Raw genomic sequence first — 20,039 nt, 5'->3', positions numbered from 1 at the left:
TATTCTTTTAAACATCAAGGCAAACAAAGAATTACAGAAGCAACAATTTAATAACACACTTTTATTCTAGCGCACCTTCACCTCATTATTTTCTTAACAAAACCAATTATATTAGTGAAATACATGTTCCTACATGCGACCGTTCAATCATTTAAGATATTAGACAATAATATATATATATATATATAATTTTTGATTTCTATCAATAATATTACTGTACTATTATATTCATACTTTATATTTGTATATATTATAAAAATACATCTGAAAAATTTATTTATCAAAATATATGGTCGGCTTCACATCAAAATTATGGAAGGCTTTCTGCCTTCTACAAGTGTGGTTTTCCTGACTGAGAGTACTTGGTGAGGCCTTCTTTCAACAGGAAGCCAAATTCTTGGTTGACGCGCGTGAAATTTTGCACAGCACGAGCCTAAAAACACACAAAACATCGTTATAAGATGACCAGGTAACAGTATCCTTCTATTACTAAATTACCAACATTACAGTGAAAGTGGATTGCATTATTGATGTAGTAAAAAATGCATTATTGAAGCTGTTAAAATAAAACTGAAGGAATTGAATCAGTAAAACCGTACTTATGTCTAAAAAATTCGTTCTCGATGATTTCTGTTAAAACTTTCAACTGTATTTTTTTAATGATTAATAATTCAAGGAGTCTCCCAATTATAGGAAAAGTTGCGCATTTATTGAGCTTTAAGACCATACGGAGTTTTTAGTTTTTAATAAAACCCTACCCCGAATAGAGGGGTGACAGAAATCATCGCGAACGAATTTTTTAAAGTAAAAATTTTATTGTTTATAAGAAAAGTTTTGAAGCTCTGGGTTAAGCAGATTTATAGGAAATTTAATGCTCTTTCGTTTGGAATAAGCAGATTTGTTACAGGTTAAAGGATTGAAAAGTTACATCGTTTATATGATGCAAAAAGCGAATATCGACGGAAAAGTTAAAATGCAAATATGTTGGAACTATTGTGAATCGGGACAAAGTGAATAGAATATTTTTTGTTACATTTGAGCTGCTGAATCATCTCCAGAAGTTTCGGCCTCTGCTATGTGTGCACCATGTATACAGATAGTTAGCGGGCGTCCACACATTAACCACCAATATACATACCTATTCTTCAATAAAATCTTATTATTTAAATTAAAAACACTTTTTTTCAACACTGCTAGGTCGTTGTTGAATATCGCCAACTGGAGGGCGGCAGCACAGAGCAGGACTGACTGGTGGAAACTGGTTGAGGAGGCCAAGACTCAGCAATGAGTTGTAGCGCCGTTGGATGATGATGTTTTCAACAGCATTCAAATTTTAATTAATTAGTCTATAAGTTGGAATTATTTTAGATATAAATGCAATATAACATAAACTATGGAACTTTTATCGATAACTTCGCCAGAAAGAAGTAGTATTGCACTGTGGGTAAGAGCCATGGAGTAAAAACAGAGGAAAGACATCCTTCTATGAAAGTGGGTTAGGCAAGACGCGGGCCACTTCTTGGGCCCATAAACTGGAGCCTCTGTTCAGACAGTAGAGCAGGAAACATACTCTCATATTCATTTGGCCATGTTGCAATCGCTGGTAGGCTATGATCAACTTTGATAACCTGAGGCAATAGGCGATCACGTCGCCTAAGAAACGTCCAAGTTCTATAACTTCATAAAGGAACGAGGCACATCACGCACTACAGTTTTAAAGTACGGTACATATGCCTCTTGGGCTGACCGTGCCTTGGGATCAGGCCTTGCTAGTGTTCAATTCTAATCTAAGCTGTCTTACCTGGATGAAATCTGCAGCATCCTTCAGATTTGCAACAATATTTTCAGCAAGCCTCTTCCTCTCTTCAGATCTCAAGGTCTTGTTCCAGAATAAGGACGGCTGGCTGAAGTTATCGTCCTCACCAGTCTCGTATCTAGAATATTTGACAAAAGCAGAAAAATTATTCAAAAAAAAGAAATAAAAGGTTTTGTGGACGGAAGCGATTGGCAAACGTACTTTTCCATGAAGTTCTTTTATTAACCCATTAAATAAAGTCCAAGTTATCGACCAGGAATCAAACCACAATATATCTTAGTTTTGCAGACCTCGCTTCTAAACGCTCGGCTATCGTGGCGCCTTAAATAAAAACTTGTTACGCACAAGAACTTTTTTCTTTTTTTTTGGAAAATGTTTGTAAACTAATTATTAGTATTCCTGGATATTCTGCATCTCCTCGGCTTCCCAGATTGCAAACTGACGGCTGTTTTCCTGGATAGCCTCGGCATTGCACCCGGAGACCCGGAGACAAATTTACGGGGCCAACTCTGAGACCGAATGGAGTCCCCCCTTCGACAGCTGGTGAGCTTCTTTCTCCAATCCCAGCTATTTTTAGAAGCATGCCAGTTTCGATTGGTACTCTTGGAGTAGCAACTACTTACACAGAGCGAACAAATCAAAGCAAAGAAATTTGTTAATTTTATTCTAATAATATTGTTATATACTGGTGCCAAGGCAGTAGTATATACACATATATATATATACATATTTATATATATCCTTAACAAAAACTTACAGTTTAAAATCTCCTTATTCTTAAGGGTTGATTAAATTCCAAAAGGTACACAAAAGGAAGTTACGATTTGAACTTTTTTTCATCATCAACAATTACATAAAAATTTAAAGTGACGTCACTCAAGAAGAACAGTGGAAGATATGAAATTGGCCAATACGTCATTGAACTCCACTTTAGATGTACTACACATAGTGGGCCTATGGACATTAGTTACTGTTTCACCCTGTATATTCGTCAGGCTGTCAGGTGGTAGCATGACAATCAATAGATCATCATTTGCAGGTATCCCCCCCTGCTATATTGTAACTTACCCCAATCTTACAGAAGATAATAAGTTTCCCGGAAACACCTCCTCCTAATATTTGAACAAACAAATTTTTGGCTCCAAAAGAAATTTCGTTTTAATATGCAGGGCCCTATGATTTATAAATAGAATTAACTTTCCTCCATCCTCACTGATATTAGAAAATCCTTTATTTACTTTAGTCCGGTGGGATTAAATGACAAAACTAAATCTGACCATGCTATCCGATCGGTAGATCTTAAACAGTGATAGCGTCTTCCGGTTTATTCTCATACTTCCACACTATCCTTTATTAGAGAAGTGTCTCCATTTGAATTTTCCTTGTCTTAAATGTTCCAGCAATAAGGCTCATATAAATCTCATTTTACTTTCCATGGCACAACTAATTCGAAATCAAAATTTTAATTCGGAAATTCCTTTACTTCTATTTGAGAAATGGTCCTTGAACATGTAAATGTCAGCGAAAAGTCTTCAAAGAAGGCAATTAATGTTAAACTAAACGTGAACTTTATTTTCTACGCAAACAGTACTAAGATAGCGCTCTATTCCTTTGCTATCTTTGATACTGAGTGTCCGTAAGACAGGCATTCGTTTTAATAGTTTTCATTTGCACAATTTTCTCACATAAATTGAATGATTAAGCATTTCATTAAACATTAAAAATAGATATAAATAAAGTGGCGTACCTCGCTACATCGCCTGATGCATGGAACTTGGTGAGAGCACCTGCCTCAGTAGGCTGTGGGCCACTGAAACTGTTTGGGAAATAGTTGGGGGTGCCTCCCTGGTTTCCGTCGTACGCAGCTGGGCCGTCCCTCTGCGAGTTGCTCACTTTAGTTCTATAAGGGCAGTTGACAGGTATTTGTAAGTAGTTAGCGCCCAGTCTGTGTCTGTGAGTGTCTCCATACGAGAACAGACGTCCCTGGAAAATACACCCATACGCTTTTATTCTTTCTTATCACTCAGTTCAGAAGATTGCTGCCATAACTAATATTAATTGCTACCCGATAGAATTTATTTGTTACGCGTTCTCTATATGTTTCCTCACCTCTCAGTTTGTTCCATTTCAGCGGTGCGGACTAGTTTTTCTTCTTTCACTGTGAAATTATTTTCTATCTGACTGACAAAATTATATATAATGTTTAGATATCGTCAACTATATAAAAAATAGGAATGACAAGGGTCTGAACAGGATATATGAAGCAGTCACCCTCAACTCTTCAACAATCCACAATGTTTCAAGTTTAATGAAAATCTATAAAAATACATCCATTTTCTTTGTATAATTCAAAAATAGGAGGAGATACGTAAGCTGCTTTGCTAGGCACATGTGGAAGTCCAGCCCATATAAAACTTCAGATTTACAGTTGTAATAGAAATAAATACAAAAAATAGTAATAAAATAAGTTAAACATGTGAGTTCTTTAAAGCATGTGCAGTAGGAGTAAAAAAACGGCCCGGGCAATTTGCAAATTTAGATAGTTGCCTCTGGCACTTTTCCCCCTCAGGAAAAAAAAAAATTATTATTGTTATTTTTGATGATGATTTAAGGCGCGTCAACATCTCAGGTTATTGGCGCCCGGAGCTTTTTTCTGTGCACTGCCGGCCTCCGGACAGTGTTCTCTCGTTACAGACAACACTGTCCATCACCGGACAGTGAGCTGTAAGAAGCTCCTAGGAAGAGAAAATCTAAGGGTCAGCAGCTGGATTCGAACCCGGGACCTCCGCGTGGGAGTCCAGTACGCTAACCGCATAGCTAATCCCTTCCCTTATTACTGTTATTATTATTATTACTGTTATTATTATTAGTAAAGGTAACGAAAGAGTTCAGGAACTCAGGAAAGGTACTTCTTAACAATGATATATAGTATAGACATCGAAGTTTTTATCTATCACATTAAGTTTAGATATCAATGTTTTTGTATAGATCATATCCACAACCCATCACTGATGAACCAAACCACATATTCAATGATAATGACTACTCTGTTGTAACTACCTAACTCACAAATAAACTTTGAACTGAGGGTTTTCTGAGTTTCGACAGCAAAAAAAAAAAAATAGCTCACCTGTAACATTTTGTCAGGGCTCGGCTCCACTCCAGGAATCATATGTGCAGGACTAAATGCGATCTGTTCCACTTCGGCAAAATAATTCTTAGGATTACGGTCGAGCACCATCTTCCCGACCGGTATCAATGGGAACTCTCCATGCGGCCATACCTGCATTACAAGTTCTCTAGTTCGTTATTTATGTATGCTCATGTTTAGACGTTTACCAATAAAAAGAAGCTGTTTCAGCTATTCTTCTAATCTACTAGCTTATTAAAAAAATATAGCAGTATATACAGGCTGTATATACAATATATATATATATACACAAAGTATATCCAAAATAATTTGAAGACAAATCTACAATTTGTTCTTATAAATTACCCATTTTGTTTATTACAGAATCAGACCTGTTCTACGTTACTCTATAAGAGAATGTACCTTGGTTAAATCGAACGGATTCCATCTGAATTTTTCAGCCTGTTCTTTTGTCATGATTTGCAAGTACCATGTCCAGGAAGGGAACTTATTTTTGGCGATAGCATTATACAAGTCTCTTATAGAATAGTCCGGATCTTTGCCGCATAAATCTGCAGCCTGTTCTGATGACAAATTCTTGATGCCCTGATCAGTCTGTAATTATAAGAACAGCAGTAAATATACCCAGTAAACTATTCGACGAATCTACTTTTCTAAAATTTATTCTCAACATCTTTAAATAGGTTTCTTAAAATTATAGGATAGTAGAACGCCGTATAAATTATAATGAAGAAGGTATGCTTACAATAGGAAATTTCTAGATAATCAATAAAACCAATATTCCTACCGTTTCAAATAACAGATTTAGAACAGTATAAATTATTTGAGTACGCGATGTTTAAAGGAAATCGTGAGCTTAATTTTGTTTTTTAGAAAATCACGAAATAGCATACTAAAGGCAATGTCGCTACGACTTATCAAAGAGCAAAAAGAATGTTTTTTAAAATGTCACACTTGTTGTCTTAAAGTGTTTGTTTCTCAAATATCCGCAAAGTAATTTTTTCTTAGAAACCGCTCCACTCAAATTTTTTTGGTATTTTAATTTTTCTCAATTACAAGACTTGCACCTTCTAGCAGAAAATATATACATGTTAGATTTTTTATCTGGGTAATCTTTAGTTTACCTTGTAATGGAATTTACAGAAGCAAGTTTCACCTCGGTCATTGACAAGTTTAAATGTATGCGAACCATAGCCGTTCATGTGTCTGTAGCCGTCAGGGGTGCCGCGGTCCGAGAACAGGAACATGGTCTGGTGAGTTGATTCAGGTCGCAAGGAAATGAAGTCCCAGAACATATCTGCATCCTGAAATAAACATCTTTAGAAACTTCACCCTAATAAAATTCAAAAAACTTTAGATGGACTAAAAATGCAATCTCAGAAAGAAATGCAATAGGATCTCATCCAACTCAACTTATTACACTGATACTTTCCTTAGCAATTAAAGGCTGAAGCACTCACCTTAAGATGAGTGACTGGATTCCTCTTCTGCGTGTGGATGAAGCTCGGGAAGAGTATTGGGTCCCTGATGAAGAAGATGGGCGTGTTGTTGCCCACCACGTCCCAGTTTCCATCTTCCGCGTAGAACTTCACAGCGAATCCTCGGGGATCTCTGCCAAGTAAAAAATATATATAATATAATAATTATTGATTTTTTAAATATTTTAATGTGCAACAATCTCTATGTAATAGCCTGCCAGATTCCCGACAGTGTTCTCTCGATACAAACTGAGAATGAGACTGAGGTCACTAACCTCCTTGGAACCCCTAAAGAAAAAATAATTTTGAAATGGCAAAAGTGTTCAGCCATATTCTGGATGGAAGAATATCAATTCACAGGAAGTGAGACTGGCTCATCAAGAATTCAATAAATTAATGAATCGCCAAATAAGTTTCATTTGCTCAAGGGCTAGTTTAACTATGTCATTATTATATAATATATTAGCCAAACACTTTTGTTTGAAACCTCATGCATAATGTTTCCAATGGATTCCATCAACAGAATAATTTTATTACCTGTGTAATGGAGAGGCCAACTTATCTATCTATATTTGAAAAATATTTAATCAGCTACAGTGAGATAAATAGGTGAAATTAAGTGATATAGAGATAAAATGATGTGAGAGGTCACAACAGATTTTATTTAAAATAATATCTTTTTAGACAAAGATATACAGAATAATACTAACATAATTTTAAATTGTACCAATTTTTGAAACAACAATCCATTCTCTGACAAAGGAATGTGGCTTTTCCATTTCTCAAGAAATTAACAGGCCTTTCTATCTCAATTCTAATAACAAAAAATTTAAATTTCTCGGACAAGAGTCGTCAATAGACAGGGGTGGTAGTGACTCATTCCAGCAGGACAGGTATTTACGAAACCTGGCCTCAAGAAGTCACAGCCCGAATGTACATTTTCCACAATTACTTTACCGTGATATAATTTTTGTAAATATTGCAATAGACTTGGTTGAACATTGACATATGTATATTGGTAGCAACAATCCCGGATTACTTGACTGCTTCTATAAGATAATCCATTTTCTCCAGACTGCGAGTTTTCACTGAGCAACCAATAAATTGTTTGATTACATCAATTTCAAGGAAGGTATAGTCATAGCCTTATAGGAGCAGCCAAAAGTAAATAACTTAAAAAAATTGAATAAAAAGAAGTAAAACTACGTACTTCTGTCCCGATTTCTCGATAATTCTAGGACCCAATCAATAAACCGTAACTAAAAAATCTTTTGTGAATACTCAGTAGTTTGCATCCCCTCTCCTGGTGGTGGTAGTGGTGGCTAACGATGTTTTGAGTTAGAACTTTGTCTTTTTATTATGTAATTGTAAGAGAACTGCATCTGATTGGCTAAGAGAGGCAGTGATTGTTACTAATCGGAGCTAAAGTACATTGTACACGCTGAGCAGATTCAGTGATGAATCTCTCCTGTTAATTCATGCGTTCCATTTCCGGAATTAGGTCCGAATATTAACTGTAAATATTGCTGACTACAGCGAATTGGCACTTTTGTAACACCCAAAGTCATGTCCAGCACGTGTATAAATTGATGCGTAGACACGAATGGAACCATTAAATGAGAACATACCTGGCCGTGTCTGCGGAACCGCTCTCGCCACCCACCGTCGAAAACCTGACGGCAACTGGAGTCCTCTTCCCTATCTTCGAAAACACAGACAACTTGGTATATTTGGTCACATCGTGCGTCACTTCAAAGTAACCGAACGCTCCTGAAATAATAAATACTACAAATTAAATTCTCATTCACTTACTGTTCATCATTAAAAATAATGGTGTCATCTTCCTCTATATTATAAGTACTTATAGTACTAAATATTGAAATAGTCCGGAAAGGTGAACAAAAATGGACAACCATCGAACGACCATCAGCAAATATAGTTTGTAATGTAGGTTTGTTCTTCACAGTACTCAGCTCCACAGCGCAACAAAATGTATTATATTACGACTTGTGATGAGAAGTGGATCATATGATACGTTTCAGTTTTCGAAAAGAGTTTTGGCATTTCCTAAACATATCTCAAAGGTTAAAACTTATTCAATAATAATAAATAAAATCATTTAAAAAAAAAGACGGGTGTCATCTAAAGTGAATTATTTTAAACTGGCGAAACCATCACCGCTTGAAAATCAACGAATCCGCCGGAAATGACGTTGATAACTGCCGGCATTGATTACCAGCGTCTTTTTTTTTAATTGCACACCCATCCTCAAAGTTTTTCAACTCATCATCCAAAATTGAATCCCAAGGACTCCAGTCTTGAGAAAGCTTTATTTGGCTTTTCATCTCGATCAGACCAAAAATTATTGTTCCCTTCGACAATCTCTAAATTATTGTTATACGAGTAAGAGGTTAACACGCCTCTCATATAAACAAAAATGGTATAACAACTAGCACAAGGCCTTCAAATAGATAATGAAATCTGTCTTAAATTGAGATTATTATTTGCTCTGATTCAAAAACTAAGTGCTATCTATAATACAAGTTTGCCTGTAAATATAATTAATTTTTGGTCAACTTTTGAGACTTAATTAAACTTCTTTTCTTTCAGACTGAAGATAAACTTAATTAAGTTCGAAAAATTTCTCATTTAAATAAAAAGAAATTTATTTTAATCTTTGAAGGGTCTGTACTTTTGACTTCTTTATAATGTATTATATATTCAACACCAACAACCTAACCTAACCTACTACAATATTTTATTTAAATGAGTACGATATATGGAAAACTCTTTATTAGGACACACAGTCCTTACTAAAATCAGTTCTTCAGTAAGTTCTTTTCCGAGTAAAACAAACCATTAGTAAATAGAAGAAAATTGAGCCCTTTCCAAGAAATTATTACATAAAGGATGTAATCCCTTAAAGGAAGTATGTAGCTGCTCTGACTTGTGGGTGTTGCTTAATTTTTCAAAATTAAATTTTCAAAGGAATTTTGAGATTCTTGAATCTCATTTTTGTCATTTTGAGAAATTGAAATCCAGAAAATTGTTTTTTAGGAAATGCCCAAAAACGAAAAAGCGTAAGAAGCCTAAATATTTGTTTCGATTGCGTAACTCTCGTGGAACAGCAACTTAACGATATTAATAGGAACTACTGATGTACGGAATAATTTTTTCTTTTTTGAAAAATCCTCAAAAAATCTCCTGTGGATTCCTCTAAATTTCAAACATACATGACACACACAAAGACATGTAACTTTTATTTTTCTAGGGTGATTTTAAAGTTTACGACAGTTTTAAGGAACTCTAAAAAGTGACTTTTCAGCGTGACGTACGGTGACTTTTCAGAGTTTGTTTGAGAGAATTAAAGCAAGGTGTTTCTGAAACTCCAAGATTAAAAAATGCAAGACAGAACCTGAAAGCGAGCAATAGTAAGAAGTCAGAGGCTCCATTCATTTCAATTTTTCTTTTACCACAGTTTAAAGAAAAGAATCCCAACTGATTACTAACTTAGTCAGCTAACCACACTAACTGCTTTCAACTACTTTTTTCATGAAGGCATTAATTTGATTCAAAATGTTTTCCTATTAAATTTGTATTTTACGAAAATATTTTACAACTGCTCTCATTCAGAGTTTAAGCGCTTTTTCCACCTATATAAATAGCTCTGAATTGAAAAAACTGCATTTCAGTTATGAGTAGGAACTTAGAAGGTTGTTGTAAGGCTACTTGATTATGAAGGGAAAGATGACATAAAGTTGACAAACCGGTTCACCAGCAGGACCGGCAACACAGCCTACTTCAACCAGACAAATATCCCACAGCTAATAAGCAATATTCATTAAAAATCAGTTCAGATTGAAAACTATAACAATGATATGAAGTCACCAAATGCAGTGAATTTAGATATAACAAATTACTGAAAAGATTCCCTATTAGAATCGAATTTTATTGATCGTCCAGTTATTCTAAAATACTGACAAAGACACGGCCACTTTTCATGAGAAAAGCAAGTACAACCGCGATCGAGTCTAACTTCCTACTTCAGCTGCACCAGAAATAATCATTTCCAGCTCTCCAGGAAACGAAAAGCTCTCTCCTCCCTCAAAGTATAAGGTGAAAATACGAAACTCTCTCTACTGCAAATTTCTAGATTCCATCCTGAGACCATTTCTTCAAAGGGAAGCCTCTCCTCCCTCCTCAGAAGAAAAAAGAATTTTCTTAGAAGTATTATTCAAATCGTACAGATATATGTAGCTGTGGATGTTCAACATACATAACACTATTAGAAAAAAAAAAAAATCCTATGTTTTTTTTAAAACATTTCAGAAAAGTGAAAAATCCAATCAGTTTCTAAATAAATGTAGACGAACATGAGTACAACGAAAGCGAAACGGGTGGGGGCAAGTTTTTAATATATTAAAACTGTCCGGTAGGACAGTTGTATAAGGGTTGATCGTCAAAAACTGCACGAAAAAGCGTAACGTTGAAAAACACCCAACTTTGACAATTTTTTCTCTTTTTCTATGAAAGATAAAATTCTCAAATTTTCTTTAAATTATAGGACAAACCCTCCTTTATAACTGAAATTTTTTTGCAACAACATAGATGTAATAGGTTTCGAGAAAAAAGTTGCCGAAAATGAGCAAAAACGGCATTTTCAGAAATTGTTGTTGTTCTTCTTCTTCTTGTTGTTGTTGTTGTTACCTTTTTTGTAAACCGCGAACCGCCTAAACGCGTGAACCGATTTTCATGAATGAGGTGTCATTCGATTCGGAATTTTATGTAGATGTGCCTTTTGGGGGTCTCGACGCTGTACATCGAATGGGAGAGGAGTTAGCCCCCTTTATGTAAGGCCCCCTCCAAAATTATTATTTCTAATTTCTCTGTAAATCTTGGCCCGATTTTGATAAAATTTGGTAGGATGATAGGGTTAGGGCTTCCCTATGTACCATTATAGCGACGATCTGCTCTTACACTTGTTAAGACGAAGTATAACAATCTTTCAAATTATCGAGACGTGAACCGATTTTCTTGAATAAAGTGTCATTCGAATCAAAATTTTGTACAGATTTGTACTTTAAAAGTCTCGACGCCATGCCTCATAAGGAGGGGAGTTTGCCCTACCCAAATAAGGCCCTTTCTAAAACTATAATTACCAATATTTCTATAAAGCTTAGTCCGATTTTGATAAAATTTAGCACGAAGAAGTGATTAAAGCTCCTCTACGTGGCTGTGAAGTGCCATCATGCTCTTACGCCTACCAACAGGAAGTACTGCAATCGTTAAAATTATCAATGAGTGAACCGATTTACATCAATGAATTGTCGTTCGATTCAAAATCTTTGCCTTTTAGGGAGAAGTACTGAAATCGCAGTTTAATTTTGCTATTTACGTACAAATACCTTCCTATTTTATTCAAAACGCTTTCTCAAAAAAATTGTTATTGAGGATGGTTTGGGGACCGCAATTATAATCATTCTTTAAAAAGATCTCTCCAGTAGTTACGGTTCCGACTTAACGCCTTATCAGGTTATAATGATAGAATTGCTTATACCAAATTTTAAAAAAAATCTGTAAAGCAGATATGTAACTTTGCAAAATAGACAAAAAGAAAAATCTATCTAAAAGGTACAAAAATCTCCTTAACAAAAACTTACAGTTTAAAAAGTTAAGTATAAGGGTTGATTAAACGCCAAAAGGTACACAAATCAGCAAGTACCCATCATTTCATTTATACTTCATTGATATGATTTAAGTAATTTTACTGCATTAACTTTTCCTTCACATTTTTAGAATTTATTAGATGTCACAGACCCTTATGCTGGCCAGTTCATTCATAATATTTTTTTTGTTATAATTATGATAAAATGAGTTCTGAATTATTCTGAGTAGTCACATATACATGCATGTTAAAGTAGAAAAAGACAAAGTCAGAGTCAGCCACTGTTTAAATTTGAATCACGAAGGATTTAAAACAATATTTCAGTCTTGAATTCGTCTTACCGAAATATTCGTGAGCACAAATAACACACAGTTAATAACAAGTAGATTATTCAACAATAATTATTCATTTCTCAATTGTAATTTAATTTAGTCCCCCTAATTTTACTTATAGTAAAATACTGGAATAATTAGCTGTCCTAAAAAGTATGCATATCTTATTTATTTTATATTACATATAATAATAATAATAATAATAATAGTGAGGGAAGGGATTAGCTATGAGGTTAGCATACTGGACTCCCACGCGGAGGTCCCGGGTTCGAATCCAGCAGCTGACCCTTAGATTTTCTCTTCCTAGGAGCTTCTTACAGCTCACTGTCCGGTGATGTACAGTGTTGTCTGTAACGAGAGAACACTGTCCGGAGGCCGGCAGTGCACTGAAAAAAGCTCCGGGCGCCAATAACCTAAGATGTTGACGCGCCCTAAATCATAAAAAAATAAAAATAATAATAGTGTTTTATTTATTTACATCAAATAATTCAAAGATTTAAATGAAGTGAAAAAAATAAATAAAGGAAATAACACTTTTCAGCATGGATAAAAATCCGTCTGCCGAGTTGCTACAACAAAATAATTCATCCTCGGTACTAAGTTACAGTAAAGTAATTTATAAACATAACCAAAAAATAAATTAACAATTCATTGGAATTCCTCCATAATCAGTCTTCTATATAGTAAAGCTGCCTTTAAATATTTAACTAAGTGGTCCCAATTTTTTCCATTAAGAAAAAGAATAACGTCTTCCTGTGTTAACTTCTTCCCTCCCAGATATTGTAATCTATAAGGAGCCAGGATGGGGCATATCCCAATAAAGTGGAAAATGTCTTCCATCTCAGACAAATTGCACAGGGTACACTCTTGCCCAGACTCTGTACTAAAAGGCCTGTAGTTAAGGTACAGCGATTCAGATCTGGCCTGCATGAGAAGTTGTGCCTCAGAAAATGTCCTTATATTACATATATACAACATTGTGGTATGAATACCTAGATTAAGAATGTAATTGAAGAAAACTATATTATTTGCGATAAAGCCAGATTATTATTACCTATTATTATAAACGTTTCACTACTTCATAAAATAACAATTACTTTAATGGAAGAATGAACTTAAACCGACGATTTTTATTTAAAAATAAAAATAAATAAAATGAAATCATTAATGTATGTTGGTGTAAGCATTTTTTTAAAAAAAGTTTTTGAAATCTTTAGCCTAATTTTTTTTTCTTTTTAACCTGTAATTAATAGTTTGATTATTATAGATAAATAGATATTACAATCTACAGTCTAGAACAAATATTTTGTAGATGAAAATGGCCAGCATAAGGGTCTGTGACATCTAATAAATTCTAAAAATGTGAAGGAAAAGTTAATGCAGTAAAATTACTTAAATCATATCAATGAAGTATAAATGAAATGATGGGTACTTGCTGATTTGTGTACCTTTTGGCGTTTAATCAACCCTTATACTTAACTTTTTAAACTGTAAGTTTTTGTTAAGGAGATTTAACCTTTAAATTAACATGTAAATAAGTTTTTAAAAGAGCTTTTTTATGGCAGCAGATTTAATAGAAAAAATAATGAGAAAGCAAACTGTGAAAAATATCTTATCTAAACAAGGCGTTCATCACCTTAAAGGAGTTCGTATGCAGATAAGAGCGACCTTGACCTTGACGCCTTCAATCTCAAAGTCATCCACCTTTATCGCTCTCCACAGGCCAAACTTTTGAAAAACGACCATTGATAAAGGTAGAATAGGATTATAATGTACCCCTCGCCTAGAAATAACCATTGATTGCCACATAACAATCCCGAAAATATTTGTTCTTCAGTTTATATGCTTTTAACCTTCTCTAGTCATGATTCACCGGAATCATGTTATTCATGTCCTGTAAATAATATCTCGCAAACGAACAATTCCAGACATCTATATTAAAACATTTTTTTAAAAAATGCTGCCATCCCAGTATACAGGAGAGAGTGATATTTAAAAAAATATATTTTAATGGATACTACTAGAAATGGACGTGTTTAGGTCTTCCTTTTAAAATATTACTTCATAAGCAAGTGCCACTGAGTGGATTTTTCACTTTTCTGAGATTTTTTTAAAAAACCTGTCTGAGAAATCGCAGGAAACTTGAAACAGTCGTTCTATTCAGTCTCATTTCCTCTGACATAGAATTCCCTACTCTGATTTCGTTAAAAATTGCATATTGATACTTAGTACAAATGTTGAAAATTTAAAAACTATTTTTTAATTGAAAATTATATGGTATTAAAATAAGTTAAGTAATCAAAATTGTTTGTAGTAAAGTGCGAGCTTCCGCCCCCGTCCCGGACACCTAATTGGCATTTGGACGTTAAGTCCCGTATGAAAAAATAGGCGATTACTTTTCGGAACTCTTTTTTCGAAAAAAAATCTTTGTGAAAGAAAGCTCATAAGACCTTCACTTACCCCTACCCATACACTGCAGAATCTAAAACGTTTTTTCCCCAAATTTAAATTATACTTATTGCTGACATTGTATATGTAGGCTAGGTTAGTGAAAATTACACACAGAGATGATTTTTTTATGGGGAATCTAGCTCCCCACCCTTCTCAAGATGCTTTTAAATAAAAGTGTTACAAATATAATCCAATTAAAAGTTACTGAACTTAAAATTAAATTTACTGGTTATCATTGGTAACTAATAGTTTTTTGGTGGTTGTTAAATCTGCAAATGACGCCGAACCGCCGCTTGCGTTTCCCCAGCATAAGTCAATGGTCCAGAGCATATTCACTTTCTCCTATCTTTCTTCTCTTAATTTACGCCAGAAACTAGCCTAAGTCTTAGCAAAAAAACATGTAGCTTCAATTTAGTTATTTGGTGAGCTCTTTCCGTTTACTTCAATATGAGTTGACTATTAGAATTGTAATAGAAAGCTTTTATTCATTAATTTTTAATTTAAGGTGTGTCAACATCTGAGGTTTACTAAGTTAGTATAGCAAGTAAAGAAATATTAATAACAGTACTACGGAGTCCTAGAAAGAGTTATGTGACGGCAAGTTTTTACATCATGCTAATAATGAAATGTTCTAATGATCTGGAGAAAACACGATTGAAGTGGATAGAACCGATAACAGCCACAGATATGAATGAAACAATCTCAAATGATTTATGATTTATTCAACAGCTCTTATTTTATATTTATATATATATTATTAAGAATAAGAAATATATATGAATATATATGTATATATATATGTAGGAAAGAAGAGAGTAGATAATAATTAACAAGAAAGAAAGAAAGAAAAACAAGGAATCACTGATGATACAATAATTTATTTTCTCGCCTTTACACCTTTTCGTCTTAAACACACATTAAATCTGATATATTTTATAACGCCTTGAAATTAATATAGACAAAGGAATATAGTCGCCATGGCCATCAATATAAATATGCTCATAAAATAGCATTTTAAATAAAATAAATTTATAAGGGGGGGGGGGCCTCCACTGATTCCTATTCCACATATATATAAAATAAGAGCTGTTGAGTAGCTTTGCAGCTCCTTCAAATTTATATCTCGTTTCGTATTGTTCGGAATTCAATGAAATCTTTACCGCATTGTATAGAAAACTTAGCTCTATAACTAACATAAATAGAAATGTTCTAGTGATAACAGTAACCGAGATATAGAAGGTTTAAATTTGGTGACTGCAACTCCTTCAAATTTCAAACCTCCCATACTCGTTTCGTATTGTTCGGATTCTAATGATATCTTTATCGAATTGTACAGAAAACTTAGCTCTATAACTAATATAAATAGAAATGTTCTAGCAATAACAGTCAATAAGATAAAGGAGGTTTAACTTTAGGGGCTTTGCAACTACTTTAAATTTCAAACCTCCATAACTCGTTTTGTATTCTTCGGAATTCAATGAAATCTTTACCGATTTGTAGAGAAAACTTAGCTCTATAACTAATATAAATAGCAATGTTCTATTGCTACTAGTCCACAAAACTGTATCTACCGTATCTAAAATTTCAAATTGATAGGCAATGGACATTAAATAGACACTGATAAACATTAAAATCTGTTCGTACGTCGAAAATTTGAACGAGTGCAGAACTTCCTCTTAGTGTAAGAGCATGATGGCACTTTAGAGTCCCGAAGGGTAGCTTTAATCACTTCTTCGTGCTAAATTTGAGGAAAATCGCATTTAGCGTTGTAAAAAGATTAGTAATAATAGTTTTAGAGGGGATGTGAGGCGAACACATCTATTAAAGATACGTAGCGTCGAGACCTCTAAAAATGCAAATCTAAATCACTTTTTGAACCAGATAACACTTCATTGAAGAAAAAGGTTCACGATACGATCATTTTAAATGATTGCAAAACTTCCTCTAAGTAGGTTTAAGAGCAGATCGTCGCTTTAATGGTACGTAGGGAAGCCCTAACCGTTTCACCCTTCATTTTTTTCAAAATCGGGCAAGAATTACACAGTTATTAGTAATAATAATTTTGGAGGGGCCCTCACATACATGGGGGTTAACTCCTCTGCCATTCGATGTGTAGCGTCGAGACCCCCAAAAGGCACATCTACATAAAATTCCGAATCAAATAACACCTTATTCATCAAAATCGGTTCGCGCGTTGTTTACAAAAAAGGTAATAACTACAAGAACAATTTTGGAAATGCCGTTTTTGCTCACTTTCAGCAACTTTTTCCTCGAAATGTATAAAATTTATGTGGTTGCAAAAAAATTACTGATACAAAGGAGGATTTTCACTATATTTTAAAGAAAATTAGGGAATTTTACCTTTTACAGAAAAGAGAAATAAATTGTCAAAGTTGGTGTTTTTCATCGTTACGCTTTTTCGTGCATTTTTTTTACGATTAACCCTTATACAACTGTCCTACCGGACAATTTTAATATTTTTAAATAGCAATGGCGGTTATTTTGAGACTTTTGGGCCAGTCCCCTTACCGAATCTACACAGACGCAATGTTCTCAATACTTCGTTTTTGTCCGACCTTCACAGCCGAAATGTAACCTGCACCATTTTTTATTTTATCCAGTATTTTTAACCAGTACTATTTATCAATAGATAAAGAATTGTGAAGACTATCCATGGTTTTGGTTATTAAGCACAATGAAGCTTAACAGAGAAGGAAAAAAGAGTCTAAAATAACAACAAAATAATAATTATTAATTAACCTTCAGAATAACGCAAGTTGTGAGGAGAGTTTAAGAGAAGAGAGAGGTGTAATAGTGGGGACAAGTACGTAGTATGCACTTACCGGCGCCCTTGGCGTGTACCACTCTCTCTGGAATGCGCTCTCGGTCGAAATGTGCCAACTCATCAATAAAACCAAAATCCTGTATCAGCACGGGCCCCTTGGGGCCGACCGTAAGAGTGGAGGTTTTAGTCTCGAGTGGGGCCCCTGTTCCACTCGTCAGCAACGAAGCACTCTATATGAAAGTTAAAACTACATTAGAACAATTAAACCATACAAAATGTAATTATATACTTTAAACAATCTAATTTCGACATAATTTAGGGAGTTCAGACCTTCTGAAATCCGTGTTATATGTATCAATCATTATTCAATCTACAAAATTGTTCTGAAATCCCCAAAATTTAATATTACAAAGCCATGACTCTTCTTCTTAAGGGTTCTGAAAGGGTTATCCCTGAAACCGACGCCACGATCTACCTGATGCTTCCCATAAGAGCAAGGTTACCATGCGATGGGCAACTCTAGCTATTTTCTTGAGACTTCTTCAGAATAACTAGGAGAGGTGAGTTGGCAAGGAAGTGGTTATCCTTGACTGCTGTGTTCTACCTCTCTTTTTAGAACTTTTCTTGTAGGGCAAAAAAAATATTACGACTAAGCTACTTGCTGGAAGTAAATGTTAGTAGCAGTAGATACGCAAATCATTACATACATAAGTATTTCTGCAGCACAAGACCACTAAGAAATAGACTACCGAAAGATTGAGATACCAACGGATGAACAAAGGCTGGTAAAAAAATTGGCTTATCTACTTCCTTTACGGAAACTTTTTCCTTACAATTAAACAAATTAATTAAATTGAAGAGATTGAAACAAACCACAATCACATAAAAATTTTAAAGTAGAATAAAAATTTAAATAAGGATCATAGTGGTAAATTCATTTGTAATTGTAATCAATTTTCTTCCTTATTGTAAGACACGATTTTATTGCATTCTATACATCATTCATTTAAAAAATTAAGAAGCAGTAAAACACGTCCAGTATTACTTTTGATAAATATGTCATCATTTTGCATCTAGTGCTCTGATCTTCGATAAATACACATTGTTTCATCTTTCTAACTTTAACTTTAATAAAAAAATTTAAACTAATTATTTGGTACTCCTTATAAAAACAAAAGAGAGTTAAATATATAAACATGTAAATACACAGAATGAAGTGTATCTGGTTTGATTAAATTGAGCAAGCATTCAAATATATATAGGTCAAACCTTTTTAAATTGAAATTAAACAGTTTTCTAATTAAGCGGATAGATCTCAATAACATAAAAAACTATTTATATATTGACTTACAATTGAACTATTTATTTATATTCCACATTAATTTTTAATAAAATTAATAGTAATTTACCTTCTGAGCAGTTTTGTACCCAGTTAACTGTTCCGCTGAAGGATCACGAGGCATGTTTCCAATTTAGTTGTACTACTTGTTTGACTCTACCAAACAGACTGTCACGCTGTTTATTGTTTAATGACACGAAATCCAGTCCAGCTGTTTTAGCGCTCCCACCATTCTGAACAATGATGCATAGTCGCACCTAACTGGGAATCATCAAAATCCAAAATTTCTTTATTACAAGACTATTTTATTTATTTTTTTTTTTACGTTTATAAATTGATGGTAAATTAATATTTGACATAAATATTTTTTAGCCATTCAAAGTTAAAAAAAGTTATATAAGCTAAATGATCATACTAATATTTTAGCAACACTGCTTAAAAAGGAAAGTTGCCCATTCGCGAAAATATTGTAAGGAATGAGAAAAAAAAATCATCTGATTTTAAAAGCAAAGCGAGTCGACAAAATGAAATAAGTGTTCTAACAATTTTTGATGCCGACTACCAGGCAGTAAATGAATTGGATATTAAGTTTTCCTGAGTACAAATCTGAGATCTATCCGTTCACTAGGATGTCTTCTCGCCGGGAGACAAATCTAACTACAGCTTCTAATGTACTAAGACGGTAAGCGAGTATATTACTAACTGGACCTCACAATCGTATAGAGCTTACAAAAAAAGCTTCCAAATGTATACATTTTCCGAGCAATTTCTTATTGTAAATGGTGCTGACCCGAATATACCCCTTTTGTTCATTCAATATGACGTTGATTGTCATGGTCAGTTCTATTTGCAACTATAAAAAGTGGCTAAGAAATTTAAAGGGTATACAAAATAAATATGATCAGATAGTGCCTGGACTATTTGAGAAGTAAATTGATAGACAGTCCTTGCAAGCTAAAGATAGTGAATTACGGGTCATATTCAAATAGTAAATGCAAACAGATTAGTTATGAGGTTTTAGT

At 34.1% G+C, this 20,039-nt stretch overlaps 1 protein-coding gene across 1 annotated transcript; it reads right to left on the bottom strand.

Moving 5' to 3' along the window:
- Window positions 1-41: 41 nt before the first annotated feature.
- Cat (Catalase) lies at window positions 42-19,252 on the bottom strand. The gene is made up of 10 exons (XM_074117140.1): window positions 19,088-19,252; window positions 17,737-17,908; window positions 8,074-8,215; window positions 6,428-6,578; window positions 6,092-6,271; window positions 5,370-5,561; window positions 4,947-5,099; window positions 3,564-3,799; window positions 1,802-1,934; window positions 42-433 (listed from the first exon to the last, which is right to left on the bottom strand). Exons 1-10 carry the CDS (start codon window positions 19,139-19,141, stop codon window positions 332-334), a joined length of 1,515 nt encoding a protein of 504 aa, XP_073973241.1. The 5' UTR covers window positions 19,142-19,252; the 3' UTR covers window positions 42-331.
- Window positions 19,253-20,039: the final 787 nt, after the last annotated feature.

The sequence above is a fragment of the Rhodnius prolixus genome, unplaced genomic scaffold, assembly GCF_049639745.1.
Source record: "Rhodnius prolixus isolate KJV_2025 unplaced genomic scaffold, Rpr scaffold_2, whole genome shotgun sequence".
NCBI classification, from domain to species: Eukaryota; Metazoa; Arthropoda; class Insecta; order Hemiptera; family Reduviidae; genus Rhodnius; species Rhodnius prolixus.
This window is presented reverse-complemented; position numbering and strand designations above follow the sequence as displayed.

Coding starts and splice junctions, on each gene's coding strand:
- Cat (XM_074117140.1), bottom strand. CDS start 19,141: ATGCCTCGTGATCCTTCAGCGGAACAGTTAACTGGGTACAAAACTGCT. Junction 6,579..8,073: donor GGTTCCGCAGACACGGCCAG/GTATGTTCTCAT, acceptor TTTACTTGGCAG/AGATCCCCGAGGATTCGCTG. Junction 1,935..3,563: donor GCATCAGGCGATGTAGCGAG/GTACGCCACTTT, acceptor CAAATATTCTAG/ATACGAGACTGGTGAGGACG.